Raw genomic sequence first — 16,667 nt, 5'->3', positions numbered from 1 at the left:
ATTGATCAAGGAGCAGGAGCATATGAAAAGGGGGTTGGTTGCAGGCTCCCCTCCACACACAACGCTTGAGAAGATTGTGTACGACAAAATGCTTTCGAGATACATGAGGGGACTCACTGAGTTCTGCAACACTTGAGATTTGGAGCTGGTCCATAATATGTGCCTAAAGTACGGCCTAAAAGGTTGCATTTTGGCATAGACGGTATGGAGGCCAGAACGGGAACGTTGGAAGGGAACAAGCAAAAACTGCAGGAATTTTTGTAATGCCTCGCTACAACACCAAGCAATAAATGGTTGGCAAAGCCAATCTTCCAGCAGATGGATTTTGAATTTGTGAAAGATCTGTCATTGAATGTGCTGGCCATACAAGCCATTGGAATTGATCCAGATTTTGTTTCCAGAACATTGCAAACGAGGTTTACCCTCTCAAACCTGAACTTGTTGAAAGGTTAATTTCAAGATTTAAATGATGGGTGGCTCTTTTCACAATGTTTAAAAAAAACAAGTTTCAAGCTTTTGCACAGTGTTTGGAAACTGTTTTCATTGTATAATAAATTGAATAGTATGTCACTTGAGATCTAATTGTTAAATAATTTATTTTTAATTTGTTAATGTTTGTGAAGTAATGCCACTAGATAGGCCTAAACATTTCTATTTTTCTTTGATTGTTGTATTTATTACCATCAATATAATTGATTTATATTACATTAAATGTCAGTCTGATTATTTCAAGTCAAATCAATGTAGAAGAGACTGGTGAGCTTAAAAGCACAGTTACCAGGAGCTACTTTTGTCTCCCCAGGCCAACTAATATAACGCTATAAACTAGCTCCTTGTTGCCTAGCCGTAGCTTCTGTTGACGGGTTACTGCTGGATACTCAGGCATTGCTTTTAATTCCTGTTTATCCAATCCTAATTTTGAGCCCGGTTTGTAATGAACTCACAATAGTTGAAGAATCTAAGAATCTAGGAAATTCGAGCAGCAGACATACAGAAACACAATGTCTCCAGAGATCTGGTCCTCTCCAGGCTGGACTACTGCAACGGCTTCTTCCTCAATCTGCCTAAATCCTCCCTACGCCCACTTCAACTAATCCAGAATAGGACAGCAAGAGTTATCCTTGGCCTCAAGCCCAGGGGCTGCATCTCTCAAGCCCAAAAATATCTCCACTGGCTCCCGGTGGCTGCAAGAATCACATTCAAGACCCTGCGCACTATCCACAAGGCTTTCTGGGGCCACGGACCCCACTACATCTGACTCTTTTCCTAAATACCTCCCTCTTATTTTAGATTTTATTGGTTATTTGTATAGCACCTACACACATGGAAACAGTGTTTCAAAGCGATTCAAGGCAGGGGAGGGAACAAAGGGAAAATTCAGTCAACTAACGTTCTTACTAGGCCTTAAGTCATTCAGAATGAGCAAGTGGTACAAAAACTATAACTGTACAAATTCGAAAGTCCAGAAAGCACACAGATGCAAAATGTAGGGTGCAGAGATGTAAACACACCAAATTCTAAAGTCCAGAAAGCACACGGATACATTGCCAAATGGAGGGTGCAAAGATGTAAAGACCTCATGCTAGGATCCTTATTCTTCTGTTTTATGTTTTCTGTCTGTGTCATGTTTGTGCCCTAACACCCAAAGGTCCAAGGTTGTGTGGTATAAATGTCGTACAGTAAAGTAAAACATTCAGATTCAGAGAGCCATAAGCGAGCCATAGGAAGCCAGGAGACCAGGGTAGGTGAGCGACCACCAGGATATAGGTGCAGGATGGTACTGACGAGGGTACCGGCATTGGGCAGAACTGGAATCCAGCTAGGGGAGGATGCAGAGATGGAAGGTACACCAAGAATCGAATGTCATATGAAGGCAAGGAGACCAGGATGGGCAACGATTCCCCAGAGCGTCAGCACCAGAAGGGTAATGAACGTGGGTTGCAGTGAAGGAAGGAACAATATTCCACCCGGAGAGGGGGAGGTTAGGGAATCATGGATTGAAATGAGGGGAGAGAGGCTGCAAAACCAAGGTCAAGGGTGGGTATGATGACACACGTGGTGCTCTTACCTAAGCAGCACTTAGGAGGAAAAAATGCACAGGAGCGCCATAGCTGATGATTGCTGATCCAGCAGCAAATGAAAGGCTGTCCATCAAGGCAACCCAGGGCCAAACAGGGAATATCCCAGCCCTTACAGTGCCTCTCTGTGGCGACAGATCGGAATCCATGCATTGACAGGGAAAGATAGGGTTGCAGCCTTAGATCAGGGCCTTCAAACAGGGACCGGCTACACCTCCCGGCTCGGTGCCAGTCTTAAATTTGATGCTGGGGACAGCAAGGTGCTTCTCCTGGGTGAATCAGAGGCAGGCAAAGAGGTGTGTTGCTGTGGTGGCGATCTTGATGAGGACCTTGATCCCCTGATGTTGGTATCACAATGCACATGAGGGTGCCAGAGAGGGCTGGGGCACATTTTAGACACCTTCGGTCATCTAGCTGCAATTCTCTACTTATCAGACGCTAGTCCAAGCAGAGAGTGTGGGGTCGATCTCTTTCCTTGGCAGGAGCATCGCTCTGTAATGGCCTCCCTTCCCCTCTCAGGTGTCTGTCAGGCTTCTGTCTGATATCCCCAAGTTACGAAAGATTCTCAAGACCAAACTTTAGTCTTCTTCATTCCCTCCCCTCCGCTACTACCCCCCTCTGTCGCATTGACTGGCTGCCTGGTCACTTCTGATCTCCACAGGGCACCAGGCCCTCCTCGCCCAGTATACCCCAGCACCCTGTCTTCCTACCCCCGTCCACAACCTGCACTTGTCCTTCCAGGCTCCTTTCCTCTGACAAGCCTGGTGGGGTGTGCATCCCTACCGAGCCTAATCCACCCCTGTCCTCACGCTTCGCATGTGGTCCCCTGGCATGTGTCCACCTGGTCTCTCCTTAGCACTTGCCTAGTCCCATTGGCCCTCTTCTTCCCCTCCTCCTCCTTGCCCCGCCTGCACTTGTATATCCCATCTTGCCATGCACCTCCCTCCAACCCTAGCATTTTCCCTTCTGCCCCGACCTACACCTTCCACCCTCCCCACTCCCCCCCTGCACTTCTTGTTACTGCTCTTGCCCGATCTGAATGACACAAGGCCTAGTAGGACCGTTATTGTTTTTCTCTTCCCTGCCCCCCCTCTCCCTTTGGGTCTTGTGGTGCCTTGAAACACCATTTCATGTATAGGTGCTTAACAAATAACCAATAAATGAATTTTAAAAAATGAAGTTCAACCTTGCTGGAAAGTAGGAATCATGATAAGTGGCTGCAGATTACAATAGACCAAAGGTTTATGTGCCACAGTGTTACCCAACATTGAAATAACGAGCGATGGAATATGTATTGCCGCTGTACGCTATGAACATGCGCCTGTGACTTTTGCACATTTAGGGTTCGTAGCGCTATATAAGTGCCAAATTATTATTATTATTATTATTAAAATAGGTGGCATAGTCCCAACAGTGAAATTATTTAACCAATTGACAGAATTGCCGAAGACATTGGGCCTCATTACAAATCAGGCGGTCCGGAAATAACGGTGGCGGTAAATCCGCCGTCACTGTTGTTTCCGGACCGCCTGATCCCGACTCCTGCACGGGGGAGAGGTGATGTTCGCGCCAGGTTTGACCTGGTGGGTTTAACACCGCCCGCCTGCAGGCGAACGAGGAAACACCGGCAGCATTACGAGATGCTGCCGGTGTTTCCATGATCCCCATTCCCATCGAGTCGCATAGGACTCGATGGGAATGGGGATTAACACCATTCCGCCTCCGTGATTCCCGGAAAACCGGGGTTGTAATGCCCCGGTAATTCCGGGAATCACGGAGGCGGAATGGTAATATGAGTCTGGCGGTAACCAGGCGGTTTTACCACCTTGGTTACCGCCGGACTCGTAATGAGGCCCATTGTATTGGGCTCAAGATGCAAAAGCCTGTTTTCCTGGTGTGTATTCGAATTCTGTTTATTTCAGAAAAGAAGTGGCCCACTTTGGCAAAAATAACCTGCGCCACACCATTAAGTTGGCTTTTTGTTTCTGCCATTGCCCTATTGAAGTATAGGGAAATCTGAGTCTATCTGCACCTAGCTTAGGTTCATCTTTGAAAGAATATGTACATGTGTTGGGACAAGGCACGTTGATACCATTTAAATGGAAGTAAATATTTGTATATGTGGGATTGAAATATTTAGTTGTTTTTCACTGCACAGCTTGCAATTAAAATTGTTCATTTCTGTGGCATTTGTTCCAAAAACCAAACTCTGACATGCAGTGAACGCTGGATGAATGGTTGCATTTTTATTTGTCCTTGAATCCTGCGCACTAACAAAATGAAGGGCAACATGTGTCGATTATCCGCAAAGAATTGATAAGATTCACTATATTGAAAGCCAACATAGGAAAGTTAAATTTCTTTTACTGAGATCTGTCTTTCAAATCGGTTGGTCAATCGTCGCATCGGGAGAATGGAAACATAAGACACAATGTAAGCAACGTTTCAAATGATATTTATGCAAATGAGGATGGCACGTTTGCTGTATGCTACGATTAATGTTGTGATGCATGAATGTTCAATGTGATGCAAATAATAGACCTTGTACGTGTTAATTGTAACTTACATTGATAGTACTGTGTATGTACAATTATAAATTAGGTACTGAAATATATTTTTGCATTCTAGATTTTACAGAGTTATAGTATACCGATGTGTGCCTGTCATGGGTACAGTTTTGGACAATAATCATCAACAACGCATCTGTGATAACCATTATCTGGGACGATAGCAGGACACCAATCGGTCCTTTTGTGGTTGCAGAAATAAGGAGCAACTTGGCAGCCTATGAGTTCTGAAAATGTGCGGATGTGAAAATGTTGCATTTGAAATTTAAACCACTAATTTCTTCTCTGCAATACAACGCCATGTGCATCGATCAGAAATCAGTGACAGAAGATAATAATTTTCTGTGAAGAATACAAAGACTGGGATGAACGGAATCAGCATCATAAGATCACTGTTCACAGTTAAACAAAAAATTAGAACCATGCGATGTTCGCGAGCTATAATCTCTATTGGAAAGCGTTAGCCATGTTTGTGTGGACTTAATTACCTCTTTTCAGCATTATGTGAAAATTAAAAGTACTTGTTACAGTCCTGACTATTGCTGTTTTCTTCAAAATAAACTGCTTTTATCATTTTTGCAAAAAGATACAAAGTTTTTGCGTCTGTTGTGGATGTGTATGTTTATGTTCCTGGTTCTGCATTAGATAACATTATGACGTTGGTGATGACAGGGTACGTTTGCCTACACTGCCCACTAACGTCCGTAAAATAGCTGGAGCTCACTGTGAGCTTCTAGTGATGTCAGCGTTAGGGCCTTACTTGTGCAAACATGTAAACTTCACTGCATTACAGTAAGTGCCAGCAGCATCATTGCATTACAGATAACAAATGTTGCTATCATCAAGATAAATGGTACTCATTTTGACTGCTTAAAAAAGAAAAGCAGAGACAGCCCTGCTAGAATTCAAACATATGCATGCAGTTGACGCCAATATCTTTGGAGTACATACATGTACCTGGCCTCATAGGATGAACCCACTTGGCAGTAGTAAGTGATTTCTTTTCTATCACACAGTAGCAAACTCCATGCAAAGTAACTGCTGAATTTGAAAATTGCATGGACACCTTAATACTGGTAATGCAGAGAAACCGCTGCACACTATTCTTTCCTTGGCACCACTTCTTCATTCACACTCTTATTTCTGAAAACTGTGCCATTTTAAGAGCATGCCATTCTGCATTTATGTACACATAAGATCAGGACTACTTCTACCAAAATGCAACATGATGTTACTGTAAATGCCACAAGTGGTTATTTCATACCTGACACTGGACAACTAGAGGTCAGTGCAAACTGTCATGCATAATTTCAACAAGCTATTCAGTTTCACAAAGAAGATATGCCTGCATTTGCACATCAAACAGGCATCATTGGCCAGTCCGTTTTTATACAAGCAATACTTGGTCATTTGTTTTCCTTAATATAACAAGCACAGATTGAGAGCAACTGGGGGGTTTAAAACACAAATTGTCCAAGCCATGGTAATTACACAATTATTAACAAATACGAGACTTGTTAGAGGAAATTGCCCCTCCTGCAGTGTTTATATTATCTGCTGAAGCTACCAATGAACAGTCCATTTACCACTGTATTATTACACAAAGAATGTTGAGCAACAGGATATGCAGCACACTGTTGCAGAGTGCCCTTAAAACAGCTGCAACACTTTGCCCGTAGGGCCGTTATGACGACTTAAAAAGGTAGCAGCTTCCTAAATAAAATGTCCCTGGTGCCGTTTACTGTAGACCCTCAAGAATGCTGGAGTACACAATACATTATTTTACATGTGTTTAAATGGGGTTGCCTTAATGCAGTGGCCACTGCAAAGATGGAAACAAATGTATCTCTCAATGTACTTCCAGTTTGCCAACACATCTCAGCTCCTGTTATCCTCTGCTCCCACCTAGTGGCAGTGATAGGCAAGTACAACACAAGCACACTTTTCAAAGCACGCGCCTGTAACAGCTCCCGCGGAGCCTCTGCGGAAGGCAAATGCTAAAACCAGGAGCTATTTAGCACTCGGCGCAGAGGAAATGTTGAACCCTGTCCAGCACCAGCAGCACATCTCGAAACCCGCTTCCAGCACAGAAACAACACAGGCTACAAAATAGAACATACACCAGCCGAAGACACGTAAATATCCCTAAACATAATGAAATGTCTAAGGAACAGCTATTTATGTTCATATTAGTTCTTTGATTACAGATAATTCTCCCTGATCTAATACCCTGCAGTGCAATCCCCAACAAACAATCTGGGACAAGAAACGGGCTATTTTAATAAGAATATTTGATTTTCTTAAAAAAGGAAAATCAGAGAAATGCGGGTGGCTCTCTAACTCTCAGTCCTGGGAAGTAACATTGAAGGCTTACAAATGAATGTAAGCTACAATGAAATAAATTCCCTGTGACCTGCCTACTTTTGTCTCACTAACATTTTAATTTAATATTAAGTATCCAGGCTATATCCATACTGTGACAGGATGACTAGTCCTCTGCAGGAGTGCAAGGATGAGTAGCGGCTAGACCACCTACTCAGCTCCACACTACTACTAAACCAGCAGTGATTGAAATCATAAAGGTGAAACAGGTGCAGCCCGAAAGTTATACCTTCTTCGCCATTTGTGGTGGCTTAGGCCGGATACAGGCCATATCTTCAGTAGGGGTGGAAGCTGATGAAAGTTGCAAACCCAAAAAATTAAGTACAACAGTCTAAAATAAAAGAATGCCCAATCAATGTTCGCAGACTCATCACGAGTTTGGCGGTAACCCTTAAATGCGGTGGTAACTCTATTACCGCCGCATTTAAGGGTCCACTAAATCACTGGCTTGGCGGATTTACCCCCAGCTCTGAGCTGGGGACAAATCATCCACGATTTTGCTGATTTTTGGCGTTATGCTGCCGGCAGTAATACCGCCAGCGGTTATAGCCGCAAACATTCCCTATTGGGCCCAATGGCGAATGGCAAATTCATGAATGGGCCCAATGGGGAATGGGAATTTACCGTTCTGCCAAACCCGTGATCCAGCACTAATAGCGCAGGGGGGTTTGGCGGTAGGGCTAATAGCGCCGGGGTTAGCGCCCAACTCGTGATGATGCATAGACTTTTAATAAAACAATAAAAATGCAAACAATTGATCAGGAATCATCAAATAAAACCACCCCTGTAAAAGAATACAGAGAATGTTGAATTTTGAAAAAGGAAGCTCTCGGTAGATTAATGTGATGTTCAGGCACAAGACTAGCACAATGTCACCGTCCAAATGATATGTATTTAAAACAAGGTAGTGAAGAGGGGCTTAAAAGTCACTATGGTTCCAAAATGAGGGCCGCGGGACAGGGCCTCTTCACAGTTTCCCATGTTCTTGTCTTTGGGGCTCAATGCCAAGTTGTTGGGATAAATATTAGAAGCATATTCTTGTGAGCTACCCATTGACATTTGTTTAAGGCAGTACAGGCCTGCGAGGCCCAGAATGAGACGAGAACTACAAGAAGGAATGTAGGGGAAAGCATCACAACCCTAACCTTGGAGTCCTACATTTGTGAGCATTTCTTTATTTTCACCAGTTTTGATTAGCCTGGAAACTGGGAACTTTTCTGTTAGTTGAATCTACAAAGAACACCTTACGTTGGGAAGAGATCATCCTTGCACAGTTAGTTTGAGTTATTAGTGTAAGGGACAGAAGTAGGCTTTTTGAGACATGACAGTGATGGACTTTATAGTTTTGGACATTCTCACAATGTCCTTAGTTTTCTTTGAGGAGGGGAAACCCCTCTAGTTGTAGGGGTAGAGAACCATTTTTTCAACCCGTTCTTGTATAATAAACGCTTCTGCCCAAAAACATGCCGCCATTGTGTCCAAGCCTTACTTCTGAACCCCTTACAGTATCTAGTCATTAAACCCTTACCATTGGCAAGTGTTATGCTTAACAAAGGGCATGAAACTAGTCCATTAGGCCGTATTACTGATGAATAGATGAACAAGTTGTACTTTGGTCAAGGTTTTCATAAGCAACAGCAATGTTGATCTCGACTTGACCACGGCCTGACACTGAAAGCACCCAGATGCCTGGTTCTGGCTCAATGCTGTACCATGTGGCCCTGTCAAGGGGACCAGGGGAGCCCGCCCACCCCAACCTCCCTTGGGTGCCTGGATGTGGTACATGGCCCTCTCCAACCCTCCTTACCTGCAGAGATGCCGGTATTCGGGTCGAGAAGGAGATGGGGAGTGCCAGCCGGCAGCCACAGACGAGGACACCTGAGAACAGCGAGGCAGCATCGGCATCTCTTTCACAGGGTGCCACCAAGCTGCACTACACCGGCCAGGGAACGTGGCTCCAGCTGACAGCATCAGCCGGAGCCCGCAAAAGGAAAACACTGCCACTAACCCACCAGGGATGTTTATAAAAACGTTCAGGTCGCACAGAGGCCTTTAACACTAGCCCACCAAGGATCTTTTAAAAGGCCCCATGAGGCCTTAATCCACCAGGGATTTGGGCAATTTTTATTTTTAAAAGCCTACTGGCTTTAGAACTGCTCCAGCGTCCAGGGACCCCAGCAGGATCCATGTTGGAAAAGGGGCGGGGCTTACTAGACCTTTCAAGCCCTGCCTTGGCCATCCCCTGGAGTCAGGTAAGCTATTGGTTAAGGTAAGTAGCCAATCCTGGGAGGGCTGGAGAAAGAGTGTGTGAATGTGTAGGTGTGGTTTAGTTAGGTGAGGACAGGAGGAGGTGCAGGATGTCCGAGAGACCAGTGAAGGCGAGAGCCGTTATGAGTGCAGAGGATCTTGTTAAGGAGGGGGTCTGTGAAGTGTTTGTGTGAGGAGTGTGAGTAGTAGAAGTAGGAGTAGTAGAGTGGGTTTGGAGTAGTGGCAGAGGTCGTTGGTAGTGGTTGGGAGTAGAGGTAGTAGGTGGTGGGAGTAGCGAGTGAAGGATATTAGCAGTCGGGTGGGGGTTAGTAGGAGTGTGGTGAGCGAGGCACCATATCCCTGGGTGAGAAGGGCATCATATCGCTGGTAGTAACTGAGGGTAAAACAGGGGCTAGTACAGAAGGTGAACAGGGCACCATATCCCTAGGGGTTTGTAATAATGATAGAGGTGTGCACAGCATCATATCCCTGAGTGATCTGGAAGGTAGCAGAGCGAGATAGTGGTAATACGGGAGTGGGACCAGTAGTCATGGTAGTAGCAGGAAGAGTGACAGTGAGTGGGAGAATAGGAGTAGCTATTGGTATAGAGGTGGATTTGAGCAATAGTAGGAGGTGGAGAAGCAGAGTGAGAGGAAAGGGAGGAACGGAGATAGAGGAATGGTGGAAGATATCAGTCATTATAAGAACAGGAGTGGGAAGGGAAGTCAGATCGAAGGGTGGAGGTGGAAAGGCAGAGAGTGGGTGAAAGAAGGCACCATTCCCTATTTTCCCCAGCAACTAACCAACAATAGGAGATGGAAAGTTAGAAGTTCCATAGGGAGTCCCTAGGAAGTCAGGTAGCCAACAACGTTACCATTAGTGGTAGTAAGAAAAGAGACAGATAGGGGTTACTGATCAGTAGAAGACTAACAGCCTGATAGGGACATCTGGGACTGCAAGGTGAATTCCAGGTCCGGGGAAGTCGAGAGAGAAGAAGGATGACACTAACGACAATCATCCCCAGTCCCATAGACCCCAGAGAATTAAGGAGAGAAGCGCCATTCTGACAATTTAATTTTAATGAACACCCTTGAAATTGTGGTGAGCTGCCCCGTCACACCAAGCGTAGAATTCCTTTTCACTAAGTATTCTTCTCTTATTTTGGGTGTGGGTCACAGACTGGCAGTATTCAGAATGGCTTGGTTTATCCCCTGCCAAGCAATTGTCCTTTCATGGACTGTCCATTGTTGGGTGGGAGTCTGTTAGGAAACCATTTCCTTTGGTGTCCGCTGCTAACGTTCCTGGTGCCGTCAGAAAGGCTTCTAGGACGGTACATGCAGATAACAGTAAAACTGCTTTTTTACTTGGTTCAGGCTCGCTGGCGCAACGTGTTTTCCTTACAGCCAGGACGTGTGTCATGGAGCGTTGCAGGTTATCATGGTGATTGGCCCGGCGCCAGCAGCTTTCCGCGCGTACACAGCGTTGTTTCTTGTCACGTGATGTTATGTAAGGAAGCCCAGAACTTGCCGCTGTGCTCCTAATTGAGTTGCTTTGTCTCGTCTTGTCTGAAGATTTACTGGTGTACTTCAATTACAGATTGCTTACGCTTCACAGATTTCGACCTGCTTGACCCTTGTCTGCTTTGTTTTTGTCCGTTTGAATTCATGACCTGCTGCCTGTCCCCTGGATTGCTTTGGTCTGCGTTTGTCTTGCATTCTGCCCGCTTGGATTTATGACCTGCTGCCTGTCCCCTGGATTGCTTTGGTCTGCGTTTGTCTTGCATTCTGCCCGCTTGGATTTATGACCTGCTGCCTGTCCCCTGGATTGCTTCAGTCTGAGTTTGTCTTGCATTCTGCCCGCTTGGATTTATGACCTGCTGTCTGTCCCCAGGATTGCTTCGGTCTTCGTTTTTGGCTTCTTATTTTTTGCCCGTATACAGCTGGAATTTGGTTTTGTTACTTGTTACGACTGCTCCCTACCCTTATTACCTTGCTTCATACCTGGCATACTGCTTACCTGCTACACTTTTCCTTGGATATCCGGAGGAGTAGTTTGCCAATATTTTGTCCACCCACAGTTTCACGACATTTCCAACAATCCATCAAGTTAAATATGGGACTCCTAAGTTTCATGCAGTTGTAAGGAAGATTGAAGTACGTCCAGCCTTCCGGTCCACTAAAGATGTACCTACCTGTATTAGGCGTCCTTGTGTCATAGTGTCCGGTGGTCCCGTGGGGACTAGAGATTGACCACCTCAGAGCTAGGCGTCCGCGTGCCATCGGTTCCCTTGACCCTAGGGGAACTAGAGACTGGTCACGATTAGTGTCATTTATTGGAACTATTTGTTTTTTCCTCTGGACAAGAAGTGCTTTAACCTCATCTTCCGTACATTGGTGAGTATTAACCCCACATCATTAGTAAGGCTATGTCTTGCAAGTATTCCTACAATTGTTGTGTTTGGCCTGAACTTTGATTTGACAAATATTGTATTGTAGGAGGCTATTGATTCTCCGGAGGTTACATCCTATTGAGACCCATAGATCGTCAGTTTCATGTTCAGGTTAGTGTCACTTTCCTTTGTTGGTATTGAGACAAATTATATTCTGAAAACTATTGTGGTGATAATTCAGATATCGTCCTGCAGATCTCAGGGATACAATCCTGGTGTTATATTGGAACGTCTTGTGGATTCATCGTGAAACTTCCTGTCTCTACGAGATCCAGTGGTATCCATCTTCTGGTCGATATCTCTCCCAGTGTGTTTATCCTTGGCTACACACAGGAGTTCTATTGTCTTGAGGAATTCCTCGGCTACACTACGAGTGCAAGGTCGGCGGATTCCTGACAGAGTCCCAGACTTGCAATATTTTTAACTGATTGGTTTACTCTCCTGCCAAGTAATTATCCTTTCATGAACTTCTCATTTGGGTGCGAGTGCCAGACTCGCAACATTCAAAATGTACTCTCCTGCCAAGCATACATCCTCTCATGGACTGTCCCTCTTTAGGTACAAGTCCCAGACTCGTAATATTCAGGTCTGCTTTGTTTACTCTCCTGCCAAGCATTCGTCCTCTCATGGACTGTCCCTCTCTGTGTACGGGTCCCGGACTCAGAATATTCTGATTGGCTAGCTTTCTGTTCTCATGTAGGTGGGAGTTCCAGAATCAAAATATTCTGAATGGGTTTTGTTTCTTTTTCTCATATGGGCGTGGTTCCAGACTTGCAGTTCATTCCCAGGATCCCAAACCCTCTTTTTCCACCCTTCCATCTTCACCCCCTTGCTTCCCCGGATCTCCAGCACCTCTCGGTTATCTACGTTGCCAGTACCAGCATTTCCTTAGAAGCTGCTTCATCTCTTGAGGCTCTGGTAGCATTCTGTGCTCTGGCACAGTCTACAGTGGCTCTGCAGATGTCTGCTTCTCCCTTGTAGTGCGTCCACTCACGGACGCTTCGCTGGTGCTGGGGAAGCCGATAGGTTTCACTCAGCAGCAGCCAGAGCAGTCCTTCCTTCCTGGATCACGTTTGGGTTCTCCTCCTCTGCTCATTTGCTTCACTCCTGCTGGCTCTCGTCTGCTCGGCCGGTACACAGCTCACCAGAGGATTCCTCCTTGGAGGATATCTCTCTATGCATCTCAGCTGAGCTGTGTTTAAACTCCTGTGTTGGATAGTGGATTCTCTGTGGTCCAAACACATACATTGAGAAGCTAGAGCACTCATTCTGCTTCTCAGTACTCAGAATAGAGCCATATGCAGCTCACTTTGTATTCTCTGATGTTTCAATCTGGTCAAGTATATTAGGTTGGTTAACTTGACAATAGCCCTATCTAAAGAGGGGGCGGGGATTTAGCATTGAAGAAGGGTTTAGGTGTATTGATGCGGGGAATACTGCATTCTCTGAACAGGGTTGCCCACAATCGGATGGGGGGCCTCCTGCCCCATGTGATCCTCTCCCGGTGCGTAACACCCAGGGGGACTATTGAACTGTGGACGCATCGCCGTGGCCCCATGGGGAAAGGTCTCCCCTAAGGTGAGAAGGGACGCCTTCCTTAGATTCGTCCCAACACTCATTCATCAGTGCAATGGCTTTCTTTCAAATTAGCTCAGACAGCAAAGCATGTAGTTTGGCCTGAATCCCAGTCTATTGCTTGAACCTAATGTTATTTTTTGATTTTTAAAACAAGGCCTATTGTCTTCGGTACTTCATACATAAAAAAGAGGTAGGGATCGTCCCTTAAAGCATAATGTGGATTGGGACATGTAAACATTGTTATACCAGTAGTATCCACTATGCTATTGAAGAGAAAAATCTAATATAATTTGAATCAGATTAAGTTATGGTGTATCCTGACAGCGGATATCACATTTACTTTACACCTTTATAAATACTGAAAACATTCCTTCTTAATTTGAAAAAAGATCTTTTAATGGGATATTTTTGCTGTTTACTTTTTAATTTTTGAACAAACCATTAATGGCACAGAAATTGGTGAAACAAATTCCAAAATATTTTTCTTTCTAAGAATTGCTTGAACTCAAAATACATGAAAGACAATAGTCTAGGACTTGCTTAAACTCAAAATCACATGAAAGACAATATAACAAATTTAAACACAAGTGCAAAAAAGAGCTTAAATACCAAAGATTAAGCAAACATTAATTGAGTCAAAAAGTTCATCAAGGCATATACATTCAAACTGGATTTGCAAACAGAGAAAACAGAAAAAACAGAGAAAACAGAGAAAACTCAGGAAAGCCTTATTTCCATATATATATAAGGCACCAAATCTTTTGGAGTAGATAAATACAGGAAAAGGTGAGTGAGAAATGAAGAAAATAGAGGGACCCTGCGGCCTAAATTAGTATTCCAGATTCCGCAGTTCCATAATTGCAGGTCTGTCGACGTGTGTGTGTTTGGAAGATAGCCTGAAACCTCACTATATACAGCTGGCTCAAAAACTAGTTTAAAATGTAGGCTCTTCCTGCTTATTATGAAAACAAACATCCAGTTCACTTTTCGGATTTACCCCCTGCCAGGCAAATTGATTATAATGCAGCCTTCCTCAGGGCGGGAACAGGGAGAGAGATAACACTTGACCCTGTGTGAAGGCAGACAAATAGAAAAATAAAAAGACATTTTTTAAGGAGTGTTTTCTGTAATTATTGGCGTTTGCGTGAGTAACATATTTTTTGTATTGCAGAACAACTAGAAAACACCTAATGGGAACATAATCCTTACCAAGTCATAGGTAGGGACTAAAACAAGCCCATGTAGGTTGGGTTTGGAGCCCTCCACTGATAAGGAGAGCGCAGCACGTACCACCGGGCAACCAGGAAACCAGCCTCTCAGTATTCGGACCGGTACTGGAAAAGTAAAGTAAAGCCGTCAGGCTTTATCAGTAAGGTGTGTATGTTTTTCACCTATCACATATAATCCCCAATGTGAAAAGGCTCATACTTTGATGGAAGGGATTCAGAGAGCCCTCGGGTTGATGAAAGTCGGGTTGTCGTATGTCCGCCGGCTGAGCTAGTGAGGCACTAAAGCCAGTACGACTCGTGCTTGTGTCAGCACTCAAGGGGACGTATGTCTCTCTGGGAAGAATTGCCGTAAATGATTCAGCTGATGTGCCTAGACAAGGGGTGAGAAAGAGAAAAGTGGGGGGCAGAAGGATAATGGTAGAGGGGTGGGGGGCGGAGGGATGGGGAAAGAAAAAAGGTGAAGGGAGACAAAAAAATATATAATAGTAAAGACGAACATTGAATCGTCTTGAAATGCCAAGCGTGTTCATTGCTAAATGCACACCGTTATGGAGTAAATGAACTATGTACCTGACTCACGTCGAAGAGAGGGCAGGCAGACTGGTGCAAGGCAGCCTCACTTGGAAACTGATATTGCTTTCTTATCGTACGGTGCAGCAGCTCAAGAGCACCGAAGAGCTGAGTCACTGGTTAGGACTGAGACACCGCCGTCACTCTTGCGGGTGTGTCTCTGAACGCACGGATCTGATTGGATGGGCAGATGGGTCCGTGTGTTCACGCACGGATTGGCCCGCAGCACTGTACGTTACCGTAACTCATGCGGGTGTGTCTCTGAATGCATGGATCTGATTGGATGGACAGATGGGTCCGTGTGCTCGCGCATGGGTTGGCCCGCAGCACTGTCAGTTACCGTAACTGAGAGATGTATTTCATCGCTGTCAAAAACGATAGGGCAGCCATAGTCAGAGTCATTTTAAAGTTATGTAGTGTGCACGCAGAATTCTGAAAGCAAGAGAATAAGTCTGCGTTCGTCAACCCGATGCAGAGGGAAGGAGGGGGGTGGAGGGGTTTAGGGGGAGGTGGGAGAAAAGAAAGAGAAAGGGTGATGGGATGGGAGGGAAAGAAGGGGAACAGGGGAGGGGGAAGAAAGAGGGTGATGGGATGGGGGTGTGAAAATGTAAAGATACCACACTGGTCATGAAGCCAAAATGTGTGCAGGGCATGTGCATAAGTCATGCATAAAATGCAGTTAGGATGAGTGAGTGGTCATAGCGTTGTGGTCCGCATTGTAGAGCGGAGTGTGTTAAAACAAAAAAGAAAGAGACAAGAGTGTATGATTGTGGGATCACTTGACTAGATGAAAAAAGGAGCATAACATTTGCAAGTTGAATGCAGGATGTCATTCGTATACACTCTCAATATTTAAAATGTGAAATGGATATCAATGTATGAAATGATAAACATGTCATCAACAGCTAGGGCATAAAAGGAATTTAAATCTTCCGACTTCATGTTGGGGATGGCCTCTATGCATCAGATTTGAGGCAGGAATTCTTCTTTCAGACCATGAATATGGCTGGAAAGTCTATGGATCCATCTTGCTTCTTTGAGCTGGAGACTGCGCAGTATATTTGCAGATTCCTTGACAACATCTAGCATCCACCATTTGATATTGTTGGGAGTATGATACTTTTCCAGGAAGTGATTTATTAGAGGTGCCGAAGTATTTTTGCACCTGATGCGAGATCGGTGCTCAGAAATTCTGATGTGAACCGAACGGCTTGTTTGGCCTACATACTGTAGGCCACACGGACATTCAATGCAATAAATTGCTTGTTTTGTTTTGCAGTTTGTCATTGTGTTCAGGTTCCAGTTCCTTGTTCCAATGTTGAAATTCTTCATTTTATAAGTAAATTGACATACTTAGCGGGACCCACATGGGAAATGTCCCACAGTCGTCCTAAGATCCCATAGACCTATTCTGGGAGCTGGTTTCTTGAATTTGGAGTGAACCAGAGTGTTGCATATGTTTTTGGCTCTTTTGAAGGCGAAACATGGTGTCGGCGGGTCAGGCAGACTTAATTTGACGATGGGCCAATATTTACAAATCAATTTCTTTATGCGAAAGGTGTGTGGA

General features: G+C 44.7%; 1 protein-coding gene across 4 annotated transcripts in view; it reads left to right on the top strand.

The window, feature by feature from the left end:
* Positions 1 to 10,837: 10,837 nt before the first annotated feature.
* Positions 10,838 to 16,667, top strand: part of LOC138503311 (uncharacterized) — a 391,310-nt gene continuing 385,480 nt past the window's right edge. For 2 of the 4 annotated variants that reach the window (XM_069622931.1, XM_069622928.1), the window contains exon 1: positions 11,812 to 11,834. In XM_069622931.1, the coding sequence (XP_069479032.1) occupies positions 11,827 to 11,834 (8 nt within the window). In that variant the 5' untranslated portion in view covers positions 11,812 to 11,826. Of the gene's footprint in view, positions 11,668 to 11,789; positions 11,835 to 16,667 lie in introns of those variants that run through there. The other 2 variants (XM_069622930.1, XM_069622932.1) reach the window with 2 other exon arrangements.

This window comes from Ambystoma mexicanum, chromosome 11 (assembly GCF_040938575.1).
Source record: "Ambystoma mexicanum isolate Mex_15411 chromosome 11, UKY_AmexF1_1, whole genome shotgun sequence".
NCBI classification, from domain to species: domain Eukaryota; kingdom Metazoa; phylum Chordata; class Amphibia; order Caudata; family Ambystomatidae; genus Ambystoma; species Ambystoma mexicanum.
Note: the sequence above shows the minus strand (reverse complement) of the source record. Positions and strands in the feature narration are given on the sequence as shown.